Source organism: Watersipora subatra, chromosome 4, assembly GCF_963576615.1.
Source record: "Watersipora subatra chromosome 4, tzWatSuba1.1, whole genome shotgun sequence".
Taxonomy (NCBI): Eukaryota; Metazoa; Bryozoa; class Gymnolaemata; order Cheilostomatida; family Watersiporidae; genus Watersipora; species Watersipora subatra.
Window position 1 is genome coordinate 35,364,994 of NC_088711.1, and position 18,555 is coordinate 35,383,548.

Consider the following 18,555-nt stretch of genomic DNA (forward strand, 5'->3'; position numbering starts at 1 on the left):
AAAACTGTCTAAAGCACACAAAAAAGCTTCCTTTGCATTCATCGATAGACAGCTGGCAAATAGGTGGAATAATGAATATATTGAATTGGGAAGTGGTCATGCAGAAAGCCGCATTTGTTCATTATACAAACAGCTGGATTACATAGACCTTACCTCCATCTGGTAAAACACCGTCACTCACCTTAGAGCAGTGTCTAAGGTAATAAAGTATCCAAATTTCTGAGTGTGATGTAATTATGTATTATATAGTTTCTAAGAGATGGAGAAGTAGCTATGATACTCTCATGTACCTACCTATTCGTGAATGTTCTCAGAAAAGATTAAAATTGCTTGTTGTATTCAGCACCTACATATGTATCTGTTTGACTACTCAAACACCCACTCGTTTCCTATTCAAATTGAAGATGTTTCCTGTTCAAATTGAAGATGTTTCCTGTTCAAATTGAAGACAGAATCTCTTTGGGGAAGTTTAGGTTCAGCTGATGAGCTCTAGGCCAGATCCGTTCAACATCTGGGTCGCTTCTTTCTGTCTCACCAACCTTCTCGGGCTGGATTTACTGCTATTTCTAGTCATATTTTCTGGTGTCTCTTTCATGTTTATGGTTAACTCTGCTAAAGATGTTATACCTACAAGGTAATGTAAGTGTAGTGAAATATCTGGTAACAACTCAGTTCTCACACTCAATACTTGTTGACTAGAGAAATAGAAATAGTTGAACAGAAAAAGCCAGAGATGCAATTGGTTCTCAGACACTATAGCTAATACCTGCACAGACAATATCAGTCAACTTTGAGCTTTGTTCAATTCATATTTATTATTTCTAAAAGATGAATGCAAATTTGTCATGATTAGCTGCTAGAAATAAAGCTAAGACTAAAATGTGGGAGGCCTTAGAGAAACTAGAAAATGTTGATGCATAGCACTTTAGTAAGAGCAACGCGGATGAAAGATGATGCGTTTGGTAAGGTTACCATTGCTACTGATGTTCAGGATTCCATTCTCCACCTGTTCCTTGATTGGCTCCAGATTACGTTTGCTGCTCACCTCCATACAGAGCTGCTGTATTTCACACATGACATTCTCAAGTGTCATAGCAAATACATCTGACCTGAAATTAGCAACCACTTGCTTGAAATCCTACAGGAGAACTCATATAAAGAATAAAAGTTTGCATTTAGATAAATGGAAAAAGTGTGTATTCAGATAAATGAATAAAGGTTGTACTCAAATGTAAAAACTTTGTACACATACAGTATTTAGATAAATGAAAAAATTTTATATTCAGATAAATTTAAAACGCTGGTATTCAGATAGGCTTGTATTATAAAATCTATACTGCATTTGTTACAAATATTACAGCTTACCAAAATAAAATTTCATTTTTTATATAAATGTGATAAGATATTAATCATACTGTATATTAAATTGCCGTAAAAAGAGTTTCTGGCTAAAAGGGATTTTATCATGTTAGTTCATAGTTTATTAAAACTAGCAAACCTTTGTTGTAGACAGGCTGCTACTGAAGCAGAGTGAGTAGGGAGATTTGAGAATAATATAGTGTTGTATGAAATAAATGAGTTGTTTCAACAAACAAATTAAAAGATTTTTTATCAGAAGGGTTGTTCATCCTACAAACCAGCCAGAAAACATGGTAGGATGGAGACAAATGTTGAAATCTCATTTTGACAAACCATAAATGTTCTTTTTTATATTCAGCTGTGAATGTATTACTAAGTAATTTCTACATTTGTATAAAGTATTTTTAATTAAATTTGTATGATAAAAATGGATCCTTTTTCCCTCTTGTCGTTAAACGAGATTATTATGGCAGTAAATAAAAAACAAACAGGAAATACATTTGTTCAATTATCTGAGGCAAACTTTACTCATTGAGAGAGAGAAGACTACCGGTATATTACCGTGTATTTGGACAGGCTTTGAAGGAAGATATGCAGAATATAATACTATTAGCATGAGGATTGTATGATGCTCCATAGCCATCAGGTACGACTGGACCATAACCCATAAATGAGTCAAGAGTCGTCACCACCTGGAAGCGAATAATACAAAATCCATAGTAATTTAGAACAGATAATCAAATGATAGTTCTCAATGAAGTGAAAAATCTGACAGTTTTAAAAAATAATAATAGAAATTATTGTTTATTTTTAATGAGCAGCTATATTTATTGTTTTTATTACTGTTTCTATTTTGTTTTTATTCATTATATTTTATTATTTATTTTATAGTCATTCAGGATTGGACAGGCAAAGCATATTAGAGTACATATTTTAAAACTAGCTCTACTAGTTCTGTGTAAAAAATTAAAATATCTGTAATAAATTTATATGCTGCCTCTTTGTAAAGAATTATGTAAAAATTTAATAAGAAAATCAATAATATTTGTAGCTCATTTTAAATACAGTTACTAGGTTATACTACTATAATACGAGTCATGTTCGTCCTTCGGTTAGAGGTAACGATAGAAGGTTGGAAAAAACGCTTGCATCATGTGAGATCTGAACCTACAACTTCCAGCATAGTAGCCCAACACTAACAACTCCGCCAATCAACCACCTCTTTGCATTTCAGAATAATTGTACGTATACTTATTACACCTGATGATGTCTCACAGCACATGCTGCCAGAGCACTAGTATACATTTCAACTCTTTCAGGCTCATAAACTTTCAATATTCAGCAGTTCTCTCTTTCTATAATAGCTATTTAATTGACCTTGACTTGTTGAACAGCTGGTTTGTTATATGAAGTGTTAAATATCAGAATATAAAAACAAACTTCATCTACCGATTTATTTTGAAAATGAAACTTTAGGCAGCAAATGAAAGAACAACTGCTTTATGCTCATTTATTAAAACTAAGGTATTAAAACTGCTGACATCATCAACCAAGTGAAGCTAACTACTAAAGTTTGAACTTGCCAAGAAACCCAAATACAACTAACTAAATAGTTTCTATATAACTAACCTGACTGGTAGACAGAGTAAACGTATTGCAGAGAGACCAGGTTATGTCTTTGAACAGCTCGGGTGCATCTGAGTTGTTCTGTTCTGCGATGCATTTCAAAGCCAGCATGTGACAGTCCATACCGTGTCCCAAAATTGTCTGCAAAGTTGCCATATTTTATTAAATGTATTGACAGGGTAAATGCTAAGAAAGGAAAACTCCAAACATCACCCAACTCTCAGATATGATATTGGTATTGATATATTGACATTCATATTTGCTACAACAGCTTGGGTATATGGAAAGAGCGTCTACACGTACCTCAACCATATATTCATTCTGTGCTTTTATTGCTTCCCTCAACAAGGCCATCTTTTGTTCAGGATTGCAAACTACCTCTCCTTGCATAGCTTTGCACCAATCCAGCGCTTCGCATGATGCCGATCTGATATTGTCAACCCTTCCTAGACGATATCGCCTTGTTGAAGCACTTTCATAGGTTGATACAAGGTTGCCATGAATTCTGTAAAAATATAGTTTTAAACAAAATGAGTAAATTTCTTTAAAACATTCTTATAGATTATTTTACTTTTGGAAATCAAACAGTATTTACTATAATAACAATTAAGTTCGCCCGTCTGTCCGACACCATGGTTGAAGGCTGAAAAAAAGATTGCCCTGCACAAGAATTAAACCCAGGTATTCAGCTTCCTAGTCACACATGCTATCATCTGAGCCACTCCACCATATTGCCACATTGCGGAATAATTGTGCACACACTTACTACACACGAGGATCTTTTACGGCGCATGGTCTACTAGTCTTCACTATATTAAGAACTGTATTTGTCTGTCTGTCCGAAAATACATTTTGGAAATTGATAAAAAAATTGCTTTGTGCAGGATTGAACCCTCAACTTTCTGCATAGCTCAGCACTCTACCACCCGCACCAACCAATGGCCTTCCAGGTTTTAATATTATTGTGCATGTACATGTACAGTAATACTTCAACTTACGAGTGCTCCAACGTACGAGAAACTTGAGATACGAGCCAGCTTTTAACCACGTTTTAGCACTAACATACGAGCCATGTTTGAGATACGAGCACGTGAGTCAGTTGCCAAGTATGCCGAAGGTGTTTTATGATAACAACATCACTCTGTATTTTTCAACTGCTCAGGTTATACTTTTGTACAGTGTTTTTGTGCGCGATTTTCAGTGCAGAATTATGTGAATTAAAAGTACTCTGCGTTGACCAAAAGTTTGCCAGTAAAATGAAAGATAATGCAAAGAAAAAGCAAATGGTAACAGTTGATATTAAACAGAGAATTATTGAAAAATATTCGAAATGTGTATGTGTGATTGAGCTAGCTCAGCAATACGACAGAAATACATCCATAATTATCAAACAGAAGGATTATATTCAGGGCATTTAGTTCGCAAAACGACTAATCATAGTTTCTAAACGGCGCAGCGATCTTCACGACCGCTGATGGAGAGACTGCTCAGGCATTGGATAAAAGATAAACAATTGGCCGGCGACAGCGTAACTGAAACGATGCTACGTGAAAAGGCCGGTGCTATCTAGCAAAACTATAAAAAATAGACATTCGGACAAGTTGGCTAGTGGTCGTACATTAATCCTTTGTGACAACACCTGTGTTTGTCCTAATCGCAACATGTTGACAGGGCGACAAAGGCGAACGTATTTAGATAGATTTATCTTAAAACGGCCGGCTAGTCGCGAAAGCGAAACAAAAGAAAAAATTAGCTAACCTGCGAGAAACTTGAAACTACGAATGCCGAAGAAATTTTAATTACGTTAAGTTAAAAATGAAAGTTTGCTTCCGAGTTTGTTTTTTAAGACATTGATAAAATAGAAATTTATCAAAGTCAACTGTTGTAATAAAGGATAACTAATATCTCCCTCCCTGGCAAATGCTAGCGTTAGCTGCTATTGTATGTATTTAATTTTACATTTTAATTAATCACATTTTCTTGTATTATTTTTTAATTGTTGCTTTTTAAAAGCATGTGGTAAATTAGGACAATAACCACCATGTTCTTTTTGTTACAATGTCTTGTTTTGAGTGTTTTATTTGCATTTTTTAGAGTATGGAAACCAATCAGTATACATTTAATTGTTCTATATATAAATAAATTGCACCAACATGCGAGTAAATTAACATACGAGCTCAGTCTAGGAACGCATTAAGCTCGTAAGTTGAAGTATGACTGTAGTTATTTTCTGCACTTTATCAGCACAATAAAATATGTTCTCTCCTGGCTCTCGAGACTACCAGGGTGCTAGTGGCAATAATAAATGCTATAGTAATTTTGTGACTTTTTCTGCAACGCTGACTACATTTCAGGAATACGCAAGCATAATAGATTTTCTCTCTTTACTTTTTAATGTTTTATTATCAAAGCCCATTTATACAAAATTTGCAAAAAATTAATTGTGATTATTGTTAAAATTTATTAACAATCACCAACTATGCAAAGAATGTGAATAGAAGCGCAAGGAACTTGAGGAAACTGGTAAACAATCAAGCGGCAATCAGTAACTACTAGCGAGCGAGTGAAGGAAGTTGTAATGCAGAACTTGCCTGTAGTGGGTCAGTTGAAGGGCCAATTGTATTAAACAGTCAGGACTCATATTCTGTGACTTTGGAAACTCCTTTCCGTAACCGTTGAATCGTAGCAGGTAGAAATCAAGATTAGATATTGCCCTATAATCATCACACAAAAATAGTTTAATTGTATTCAATTCAATCACCCCCCCCCCCGTGATTTGCTTTGTCTTTTACAAAGAGGCAGTCATTGTAGTGTTAGAGATGCATCATGGGTATTATTTTTCATAACAATGCTCTCAATTGAAAAGATAATCAGTAGATCTACAGAAGGTTTTTTGGAATTATTCACAAATCTAATTGGCTGATTCATGGTTTTATTTTAAAGGCTTTTACTATACCACATATGGACCTCCTTTTAGCCTACACTGTATAATATTTTCCACGTTTTTCAATAAGAGGGTATTTACTAAGTATCAATCAAGACCAAATAAATGGCTATTTGAAAACACTGTGGGTAAAATAAAGAACCTTTTCCTTCATTTTAAATGTTGTCAGCAACTCACTCATTCATCTTCTCTCCAGCAGTGACTATACTGGACAGTGATTGAGGACACAACTTCCACTCTAGTTTGCTTGGATATGGAAGCTCAACTATCGAGTTCATTCTTACCAGTTTCCTTTTCCTTAGCTCTTCCCTGTCAACAACAACTTTCTATTACCATTCTGAAATGTGTTGTGTAAAGCTTAAAAGCAGTTGTGCCCTCAATATAAAACCAACTGCATTGAATAGACAACTCTCATTTACATCAAGTCATTGGTGTAATAATCACTCAATTAAATACATGTAAGTAAATGAAATATAAAGGGAGATATAGAGTCAACTTGTCAAAATTTCACCAAAAAACTTACATGTATCTTAGCACGTGTTCTATCAATTGCACAACTGCAATTCCTTCTGAAGGGGAATGCTCATAGTTGAGACCACAGGCTCCATCTTCTCCAATAATAAACTAAAATAAATCATTTTTATAGAATTATCTTTTCATAAGATGGAATATATTATGTGCATGTTTCTTGTCTGCAGAAGAATGGAACAAAGTGAGCTGTGATCAAGAGAGGTAAAGGTAAGGCACTTTACAAATGAACCACCAGTATAGCTTCTTTTACTGAATTTAGACATATTTTCATGTTTTTGCTGTGAGCTTGTGTGTAGTTATTTTGCAGACTCAGTCAACTTTTTGTAAAACTAGATAAACACCCAGCGTTGCACAGGCAATAAAAACAGCTTATAAACACTGGCAAATAATTTAGTGACCATTGGCTAAGTTTCTTCATCCAATGAATTTGAGTAACTTAAGCTAGTAACTTAAGTAAACTTAATCTTTACTATAATAAGAGTTGTGAAGCCAGCTTGTAATTGTTACATGTCATGATCTCTCGCACAATCAATCATGATTTTTAAGCACGCTAGTAGTAACCAATACTATTTTTACAAATGCTTTAAGCATGCGTATTTTAACCAATGTAATGAGTATGACCACAATTATTCCATTGTATAGCAATGTATCCGCTTAGCCTAGGGAGTAGCACGCCTGTCTTCAGACCTGGAGGTTTCGATATCAAATCCACTGCGATGCAGATTTTTCATTTCTAGAACTTTATCGGCATAACTGGACATACGGATGACAAACTATAAACACCGAGATTTATATATATAGATTGTTTTGATCATTTACTGTTTTATCCAGTGTATCAGTTGGCTAGTTTCCACATTGCTATGCACATACTTACTGTACATACTTACTTTACTGTTCTATCCAGTGTATCAATTGGCTAGTTTCCACATTGCTATGCACATAGAAACATATTAACACTTGCTCAAGAAAAACCAAGCTAAGTTTAAATGTAAACAGGCCTAGCAACATTCTAAAGAAACTTTAATGGAGTGAAAATTGTCAATGGATGACTTGATGATTTAGCTCATAAAGATTGGCGATGAGCCAATTAGTGAACTTTGCTGAAACACAATATAACATCTGGTATAGGCTAGAGCAATCCACCTACCTGCATAGTTTTATCGTACCACCTGTTGCGACTGTTCAGTTGTGTCCCCTGACCGTGCAACATCTGCAAAGCAAGGGAGTTGTCATCCCTCTGCTTGTGGTCAGTTTCATCGACACTCCTGATGTGGTTATAGTTGACAGGCACTGACTTGTCGAGACATAGAATAAATATGCTGGTTTCTATCGAGTTTAATGACTTGGCATTTGTTGGATCTAAAAATTGAAAAAGATATATACTGCACGCAATATTTGTAACTAGCAAGAGATGCTGCTTTGAAGTAGTTATAGGATCTTCAACTAGGACTAATCAAAGCTTGTAATAAAAGGAGAAAGTGAAAGTTATAGAAATGTTCAAAACTTTGCCTATTCATATACTTTGATTCATTATGTATGATAAGAATGTCATACACTTTTAGCAGCATTGCAGCATAGAAAAAGTCGATGTACAGCAATACCTGCCTATGACCTTACCACGACCTTGCTATAACCTCTTTAGGATCAGTTCATTATATATATATATATATATATATATATATATATATATAGAAGATTAATAATAAAGTCATACCATGCAAAAAACTTTTACAAAGTGATAAGATCATACACGCATCCCTCGTTGTTGTTTTAAATAATTTTGCTGACCAATGTTTCTAATTTTTCATCAGCAGAAATCAGCTGGTTTGATAAAATGTGCCATAGATTAGCGCCCTGTAGATTTCTAAAAAAGGAAAATATCTTGGTGTCTCGACTGAGCGGGATTGAAACCAAATTATTTAGATTGGTATGGTTAGATAAAGAGTTTTATGAACCCGCGAAAGAGAGAGACTGAAAGAGGATGAAACCTAAAGAGCCACCAGAAAGAGATGAGATAGAGGGAGAAGGAATAAAACATGGATAAAAAAGAGAGACAGGGGAGAGACACGAAGAGAATAAGAGAAAAAGAGAACAAAGTAGAGCGCGAAAAAAGAAATGAGAGGCAGACAAAAAACCTGAGATGAACTAAACTAACAAAAGATGGAAATGGCCAAGTGAATGTAGACAACCAAAGCAAAGAGAGATTGACTGATGATCATCGTCGTCTTTCAAAAACTATATAGGGCAGAGGGATAAATGAATAGACAGACAGACACATGTGCATCGAGTCAGCCAGGCAAAGTATTTGCTTTTCTTATCGGGTTTAGGGTGATATTACCAGCTTCACATCTCATAGCGCTTTGCATGATAAGTGTCTATCACTAGGAAGCTATTTGATTATAGAGCTGTTCGTGTAACCTGATCTAAGAGACAATCTAATAAGCGCATTATTCAACAACTTCACTAAATTCACAAAAAGCTTTGATTAATAACCTGAAGTTTAAACAGATATGGTAATTTCAGAATTAATTGCCAAGTGAAGCTGCAAGAGGAAAGTATTAACGATTAAAAAGAAAAATGAAACTTAAAAAGTGAAACAAGTGTACAGTACTGCAACTACATGGAGCACCTGCAACAAGATGTCAAAGTATGATATACTAACATTACAAGTGCCACAGCCCTGTGACTACATGTATCACCTGCCACAAAATGTCAAGCTATGACAACAATATTATAAGTGTACAGCGCTGCAACTGCACATAGCACCCGCAACAATATGTCAATCTGTGACAATCTAACATTACAAGCATTTGTTATAAGCGGTCAAGCTTTACTTTTGAATACCTGTCAAGAGACGGTCTCTGCAAGCAGCCCACTCATTTCTAGAGAGTGCAGTGAGAATGCCAACTGCCTGGTCAGCCTCACTCGAGCGTTCATCTGCAATTCTGCAGATTCTTTTTAGCTGGCAGCAGATATCATCTTCGCTTAACCTCATTACATTATTTGTCACGTCCAATCGAAATATCTGAAATCCAAAAAACCACATGAGTTTTGGTTATACGAAAGTGGCTACATTACCATCTTTGTTGTAGAAACTGTCGTTTATGAGTCCTGCAACAATAATATTACTGGATAGAGCTCGTTCAAATAATTGCCGAGCAGAATAGCAGAACTGGTAAATTCTGCTATATAATAATAATATATAATATAATATATAATATAATAATTGCCTAGCAGAATTGATAAATAAATAGCTATTTGTAAAGCTCACTTCCATAGTCATAATGAAACTGAACTAGAGATGAAATCTAACCGGTTTTATGTAATGCATCATTTCTGCATTACTTGGCTGATAGAGTTAATAGCTAAATAGGAAGTACCAGTACTTCTGCAATCGGTAAGAGTAGGAAGTACCAGTACTTCTGCAATCAGCAAGAGTAGGAAGTACCAGTACTTGTGCAATCAACAAGAGTAGGAAGTACCAGTACTTCTGCAATCAGCAAGAGTAGGAAGTACCAGTACTTCTGCAATCGGTAAGATCTCAGATCCTTAATAAATGTGCATAAAAACTAGCAGTGTTAAATTTTTGAGACTTCCTCGTGGAGATGCTTGTTTACAAGGTTTGAGTTCTGTTGATAATCTAATAATTTAAAGACGTTTAAAATCGGAGAGTTTTACAGTTACATGTAAGTAGTTCTGATACTGATATAAATATAAAACAACTTAACTAGACGCACCCTAAACCAAGATTCTTAAAAACATACATGGCGCTTCGAGCTACTAGAAAGCTCTCCCTTAATTCGCCTAATGCAATGAAAGTGGGATGTATTAATATTATTATTTGCACGAATAAGTATTTTTATTATTATTTGTACGTATCAGTGTTCTTATTATTCCTTATTATTATAGTGTTCTCAGTCATTGATTCGTGTTAACATGATCCTGAGTCCTATCTGAAGCATTAACCTACATATATGCTATTAGGGCTCCTTTCTTAGCATCTGCGCTGCCCCTTGCATGGCTGACTTCTAAATAGTTTCACATGACATGTCTGCGCCTATCTATCAATATGTTTTTTTATCTATATTTCTATCTATCTATCTATACTTCTTATGTATTGTGTATATATTTTTATTCATCTGTATTTTCATCTATATTTTTATCCATCTGTATTTTTATCCATATTTCTATTTAAAATGTATTAAACCATAGAACTAAAAAGTTGGCAGCATTTTATTACCATTTAGTTTCGTACTGTTAAGACGACTGCACTCATCGGATAAAATTTGACAAATCCTAATGTAAGGATTAGGCAAATTTTATCCGATGAGTCATTTTAACTGTACGAAACTAAATGGTAATAAAATGTTGACAACTTTTTAGTTCTACGGTTTAATACATTTTAAATATGCTCTGATTAGCATTGAGCACTTTTCAGTAGAGGTTGGCACACAACAATTTCACTATATATTTCAATTTATATTTGTATCTATTATCATTAGTATTCTTTATTACTCCGTCTAACAATTTACACACATTTGTTTTTAGTTACTGTAACTTCCATCCCCTATAAATGGCATGAGTAAAGAACTGCCAGAGTTCAGGGCCAGTGAAGCTCATCTCAAAGTTTTTAATGCATATAATTATGTTCCAGACAAGGTAGGTCAACACACCCAACAATCTATGCCGCTTCAAAGCACCACGAAGAAAACTCGATAATCTATGCTTGCCAATTCACTTCTGATATCTGATTTAATTAAATTATTAGGCAGATAATTGGAATGCTACTTGAAGCATCAATGAGCAATAACAGGCTTCTTGTTCATTTCATAACTGGCAAAACTTTATGAATGACATTTGACCTTCACGCTGCGGAGTCATGACCAGCTTGTTCATTTACCCAGCAGTTTTACACTTGCAGAAATATAATTGCTTTATCACATGCCTTTAGGCAGCAACACTCATGTTTCTTAAAAGATATAGGGTTGTCAGTTGAATGACACAGGACGAATGACAGCAGATTGTAGTGAGATATCTAATATACAGAATAAAACTGTATAACGACAGACTATGATGACAAAGTTAAGATTCACTTGTAAAAATGTTTTGCTGCAGCAACTATTTTCAACTCCTGCAGCCATTAGCATTGTGTTATGAGTAACTTGTTTATGGCTAAAGCGCATGGTTTATATTTTGTTCAGCGAGCAAATCTTAAAGACATAGCAAGGATTTGAAAAGTTTGGTTGTATAACTCAACCTCCATGTCTGTAGAATGCCATCGGCTGATGCTGTTGTTTTTTCATAAAACACTAACAATGTACTTTACAATAATGATGCCTTCTATATGCAAACTTATGTACCAATTTGTTGAGGTTGCGTATAAAAATCATTTCAAGGGAGACAACCCTTAATATTTATTTAAAAGAGCGGTACTTCAAATATGTCAAACAATTTGAGCGAATTAATCTATGGTAATAATAATGAAAGCTGAATTTATAAAAGGCACATTGTGCATATCAAAAACCATTAATTTTTTTGCTACTGTTAAAACATGTCACACAGATATCTAAACACATATCGCACAGATATCTAAACACATATTACACTGATATCTAAATACATATCATGCTGGTATATAAACACATATTACACTGATATTTAAACACATATCACACTGATATCTAAACACATATCACACTGATATCTAAACACATGTCACCCTGATATCTAAACACATATCACACTGATATTTAAACACATATCACACTGATATCTAAATACATATCACACGGATATCTAAACACATGGCACCCTGATATCTAAACACATATCACACTGATATTTAAACACATATCACACTGATATCTAAAAAAATATCACACTGATATTTAAACACACATCACACTGATATCTAAACACATATCACACTGATATCTAAAAAAATATCACACTGATATTTAAACACATATCACACTGATATTTAAACACATATCACACTGATATTTAAACACATATCACACTGATATCTAAACACATCACACTGATATCTAAACACATCACACTGATAACTAAATCCATCTGTCAACATTTGAAGGGCTCTCACCATGTTGTGTCTGACCACTGTGATATGTTCTTTGCCTGGCTCCATTGTGATAGTAGACAGTCTATCTTTGAATTCACCTGGTTCACGGTATGTTGAGAAGAGTCTGTAGTACTGCTCCATGCACAGAGGCTGTCCTTTCTCTCTGTGACGAGCTCGATCTGTCGGCAGCCCCCGTCTACATGCAGTTATACATAAAGAAAACAAGCAAAACCCACTATCTAAATATTAGCTTGTACTATGTTACCAGAGGTCTGGCTCTTGAGTTTTATGTAATCACAGGACATTAGAATTTTACGTAGTGGCTGTGCACCTCCCTCATGGTAGTTTTACATCTCCCTTAGGGCAGTTGTACACCTCCCTTAGGGCAGTTGTACACCTCCCTTATGGTAGTTGTACACTTCCCTTATGGCAGTTGTACACCTTTCTCGAGGTGACGCTGATGCGCTCACATTTGGATACTATGTCAGTTCTCTAAAACTGGAGAGTCTTAAGCAATTGGCCAATGGAACATTCATTTTCTTGCAAACCAAAGCGAACTTTAGACGTATACTGTATGTAGCTTTTGAATTACTTAAAAATCACGAGATGCTCCACAAGTAAGCGGCATTATTTGTTCGTAACATGAAAGTGTCTCTGATAGGCAAAAAACGCGAATCAGCGACTGAACTCAAAAACGGTTTTCTCCGAACAACAGATGTCGTGGCTGGAAGGCCTGTAGATTTATTTCAAACCCAGCTATCATTATTATCAGAGAAGAACCACATGCATAAAGAGGACAGATTATTAATATGGCTCAATAAGATCAGCAGCAGGCAGGCACATCCCTTTACAAACTGATTTCGTAAACATGGAGTTATCTCCTTTCATAAAATGATCAATCTCCGTCCCTAAAAATCGAGAGTTTCCTTTTTGAAGTTTTAATAGCTTTTCTAATAGGACAAATTAAACAACAGAATATCCACCACTACCTTCTTAATTGGTCAAATGGAATTCCCTGTCGTAACATCATTGCATCATTTGTTTATTTAATTATTTGCTCTACAAAACTGCTGAATGACAGCTAAAGATAGCTGTAAACCATAAGAATTTACGCACTTTCATTGACCAATAGTATTAAGGTAAAAAATATCCGGAACTGATGGGGAAGTGATGTCAGACAATGGATTGCCTTGGCAAGGATAAACTGAGCTATACTTACGCATCAATTATAAATTTGTAATCCAATATTCCTGAGATGAGTCTGGCAGCGAATCTAAAAACAAATATAGAATCGAATCGATAGAAGAAACGCCTTAACAAAGTAACAGCCGTCATGCAGTTATGTCAGATGTCAGTAAGCCGGCATTGTTTGGAGAAATGATAGAGAAAGGGGGGCACCTTAAGGGCATGTCAATATCTTAGATACTGCTAATTGTAAAGAGCTACTTGATTGTTATATTTATTAAGGAATATGCATCAATTGTTGTCTATAATCTATTGTTGTCACAAGTTGTTATGTAATACCAAGCTGACGCAAAGAACTCGCGCTTATATTTTCCTATCAGCAGGTTCTTCCTTCTGTGTGTGAGTGATAAAAGGTTAGCCTATAATATTAGGTTTATATATTACTTTTTAAGATAGAGACAGAGCGCAAGACAAAATTGCTCACACCACACTTTAGCATATGGTATAAAAGCTGTATAAAAAATCTGTCAGCATATTTTATTTGATAGTCCCGAATCGTCTTGCCCTGACAATTTTTTTAATCCAACAAGGAATATTATATTTGTCACTGAATAAACAGCTAAAAATTTTATTATTACCCTCGAGTAGCAATAGGGTTTTATAGTCTGTTCTTAGCGTGGTTTAGGGTTGCAGATGCATGACCTTTCAATGCACAAACTGGCAATGCCAAATGCCAGACTTGATACTGGAAATGTTTGACCGTACATCTTTTAGCAAAAAGGTTACTTAAATTAAAGAATATATTATCATTATCTTGTTTATAAAATTATGAAACTCAGAATTCAACTCTCAGACTGAAATGGGAGAGTTAAAAAATACACACCTAAGTTGCTCGTTGCTGTCCGAAAATGTTGTTTTTGGGAAAACCATACCCGGATTAGAGTTGATAGGAAGGGGGCTTCTGTTGAGCAGGTACATATCATCCAGCCACCATTTGTACGCCTGTAAGTCGTAAACGACGCGTGTTTACTCGTTCTTAAAAATGCATAACTGACAAACTAGGCATAAAGTATCTAAGATTGTTCTAGAAGCAACCCACTATAAAGAGGTTTATTTACAATATAAATACTGTGTTTGCATAGTGCTGTAAGACATCGATTACTACTATAAAGGTTTATTAGCAGGTCGGTGAGTAGGAGAGAGAAAAGTTGATATGATAACAATATGATCGTTATTGTTTGTTTTCTTAGAATGGTAAACTTTGTTTACTCGAGACATCAAGAATAGCAATGAGTGTACGTAAGTTGCTGCTGTAAACTGCATATATGGAATCATAAGGAGCACGTGAACAAGCATTATCGGCAGCGACTGTCGGCAGCAACTACACAGACATAGATGTCCAAAACTAGTTGTAGAGCAATGGAAATTTGTTTGAAGATAATTTTGTTGTGGTAATTACAGGTAGCAAGTGTGTGTGTCTCACATTATTTAACAAAACCTTTGCCAGCCATTGTCACGAATGAGACAATGGTTGGACAACTCCATTCAGCCATTGTCTCATTTGTTCATTATTTACATTCAATGAAAATAAATTGAGGCCTGTCTATGTAGATGCATCAACAAGTCTGCTAATCTTCCACACAAATTAACTACTCAAACACGACCTACCTATGCGGAGACTTCAGCAAAAATGTACTCAGCAGTGAAACCATATGCACATCACATTGTCACCTCAGCAGTGAAACCATATGCACATCACATGGTCACCTCAGTAGTGAAGCCATATGCACATCACATGGTCATCTCAGCAGTGAAACCATGTGTACATCACACGGTCAACTCAGCAGTGAAGCCATATGCACATCACATGGTCAACTCATCAGTGAAACCATGTGCACATCACATGGTCAACTCATCAGTCAGTGAAACCATATGTACATCACATGGTCAACTCAGCAGTGAGGCCATAAGTACATCACTTGATCAACTTAGAGGTGAAGCATATTTACTTGCTGAAATGAAACTCGTTTGTATATTTGACAGACTAGAGCTCAGAGAAGGAATACAGCCTGCTAAAGACCCAGTCAAAGTTTAGTGATGTTCGTACACTATGAATTAATAATATATACATACATGTGTGAGATTTAGCATTTAGCATTCAAGTAGATTATAAACATCGGTTTTTTTCGTAGACTATCGAGGCAGACATTACAAAAACCTACCTCGACTTACAGTCATAATGAACACAAAGTTGGGTATTGGTTTAGAGACTTGATAATAGAAGGTCGTTACACTGCATCGCTGACTGAATCAGCTTTATACTCAGTTGATTGGAGCAGAGTAAAATATGTCAGCATTCTCCTCTTCTGATTTGGTATCAAGTGTGGTTTGAAACAAATTTACCGTAACTTGATAACAGACGATAGTATTACAAAATTATTGTGGTCGTCACACCTATAGTCAGCACTCATCACTTAGTTTCACACACTGCTGCGCCATACACATAAGTTTTTTATATAAAATACTAAAATTAAATGAAGCTGTTAGCACACTTCTGAGATCACAAAACAATTAAACTCCAACTGACAATAACTGACAGCAACCGGCAGCAACCGACAACAACCGACAATCAACCAACAACAATTGACAATAACCGATAACAACTGCAAACAACCAATAACAACCAAACCGGACTGGTCCACGCAACCAGGTAGCCTATCAACAGCATGAACAGCTTATAAATTAACCAGTCAGTCTTCGGTTGCACCGGTGTCTTTAGCTCATTGACAAGCACTTACCCAATTATCTGTTGAGTTGGCAAACTCTATAAGTCGTTTCTGAAGGGTCTCTCCTTCACCACCCTCAACTTGAAAGTCTTTCACCAGTTTCTGAGCATTTTCGTACTGTTCATCAGAGGTAATGGGGCGCAATACTTTCAAGTACATGGATAACGTGTGCTCGAGAGACGGGACCGGTAGTTTTGGAAGTGAAGCCTACAAAATTCATAAAAGTGAAGAGGCACGCTTTTACAATAGAAGGTGGTGGTTAGTAAAACATAAAGAATTCACTGCAGGTGTCTGTGATCATACACACAGCATTTGTGGCAGGTGTCAGCAGTTATCTTAGCCTCTCTTGAAACTGCGCTATAGTCAAACCAGTTTTGACAGCAAAATAATTGTTATACATCCTTGTAACAAAATACAGACAGAGGATAAACCTCAAAGAATATATGTCTATTCCTTTGCATCATTTTAGTAATTGAACGGTAAAATCATCAGACAACTCTGATGGCAACTCTGATGGCAAATTAACTTCAAAGTTGAACATTCTTAGACTTCGCAATTTGCCATTTTTTACCTTTAAGTTCCATTCTGGATACTCTTCGAGGTCGTGCGAGGCCACCCTCTTAACGTATTCCTTGACGATTCTAGTGGTACCTGCATTTGAGCTCGGCAGAGCACACTTTCCGCGGTTCAACATCGGCGCAGTCATTGCTGCCGACATCTATGGCCTATCGAAAAACAATTGAACACAAGTTATGTACAGGTTGATGGCTGGGCATATATCGGTATGATAAGGTGAAGGATAGACTTTTGGACATGAGGCTACAAAATCATGCCCAATGAAGATAAGATCAATACCTTTGCTATTATGTGAGAGTTCAAGATAAGCAATGGAGTGGAAACGATTACATGTTTACCAGTTCGCTTTTGCTTGAGCATTTGTTTATGGTAATAATCAATTGTATCCAACAAAGGCTCAAAGTGGAGTTGCTCATTGGCCGTAATCACTGGCTAGTTATTAAAAATATTTTTCAATTTTCGTCTGAAACTTGTAGCAAGAACACTTTAATTAAAATGTCATCAAGATTATGAAATAAACCCGGTCAAATCGCTGCCAACTGCAAGAAATTGTAGTAGTGCTAAGAAATCATGAGTTTTGAATTGTATTAAAGTCCCTACCTTTCGCAATAATTCTTTCACTATTGTCAGCTGTTACTCTAGGATTCTATGCAACTCTGGTAATTACTGGAGGTATAATATGATGAACCGTCTGAAAGTTTTAAAACAAATTTTAACCTTTCTAGACAGCACCAACGCATTATTCATCAAAGTAAACATATTTCTAAAAGTTAATATTAGCACGAATGTCTGTATATTGGTTTAAATGCATTAATCCATGATAGAGCTACTCTCCTTCCACACTGCAAAAATGTTTGATATAATATAATGGAATAACAGAATAATATAATAACCTAATAAATGACATTTAATGCCTATGTTGTTGAGGCCTAGCAAATGCTGATTATATTTTATTAAAAAGTCTAAAAACTATTCAACGAGTAAAGTAAAATAAATAATGATAATAATTCACATTGTTGCAGTAATCCACAAATGTTTTACCTGTATTGAAGCTTTTCAAAAGCTGATGAGCATGTCGCAGAGAAGTGGATGCGGAGGGTCAGGTTGAACTTTCCTTCTGAAAGAATGCGCAGTATTGACGACGCGTGCAGAACATTTGGCTGAATCGATTTACATTGTAACAGAAAATTCCATTAGACTCAAAGCTGCGTACGTAACATGCCGATCAATAATCCTATATTATAGAGCCTCTGGAGTGACACGATACCCAATTAGTTATATCATCATATCATTGTACATCAAAATGACTTCTACTGACTTATACTGTTTAAACTTGAACAGGTTCTAAATCATAAAACATATGTTTTTTATTATACAAACTGAATCTTTGCAGATTTATGACAGTAAATATAATTATTTATCTGCTCAACAAAATACTTGCGAACATTGACTAAATTCCTATTATG

At 35.4% G+C, this 18,555-nt stretch overlaps 1 protein-coding gene across 1 annotated transcript; it reads right to left on the reverse strand.

Moving 5' to 3' along the window:
- Positions 1–72: 72 nt before the first annotated feature.
- LOC137394190 (choline O-acetyltransferase-like) lies at positions 73–17,231 on the reverse strand. The gene is made up of 15 exons (XM_068080911.1): positions 17,085–17,231; positions 16,526–16,720; positions 14,611–14,729; positions 13,762–13,815; positions 12,564–12,738; positions 9,305–9,485; positions 7,608–7,819; positions 6,453–6,553; positions 6,107–6,238; positions 5,577–5,699; positions 3,289–3,490; positions 2,989–3,126; positions 1,921–2,051; positions 973–1,109; positions 73–627 (listed from the first exon to the last, which is right to left on the reverse strand). The coding sequence occupies exons 1-15, from the start codon at positions 17,229–17,231 to the stop codon at positions 476–478; spliced, it is 2,199 nt and encodes a 732-aa protein (XP_067937012.1). The 3' UTR covers positions 73–475.
- Positions 17,232–18,555: the final 1,324 nt, after the last annotated feature.

Excerpts from the sequence above, each read along its gene's own strand:
- LOC137394190 (XM_068080911.1), bottom strand. The coding sequence starts at position 17,231 with ATGTCGGCAGCAATGACTGCGCCGATGTTGAACCGCGGAAAGTGTGCT. Across the intron at positions 9,486-12,563 it reads CAGTGGTCAGACACAACATG|ATATTTCGATTGGACGTGAC; the intron begins GTGAGAGCCCTT and ends TTTGGATTTCAG. Across the intron at positions 7,820-9,304 it reads CAGAGACCGTCTCTTGACAG|ATCCAACAAATGCCAAGTCA; the intron begins GTATTCAAAAGT and ends TTCAATTTTTAG.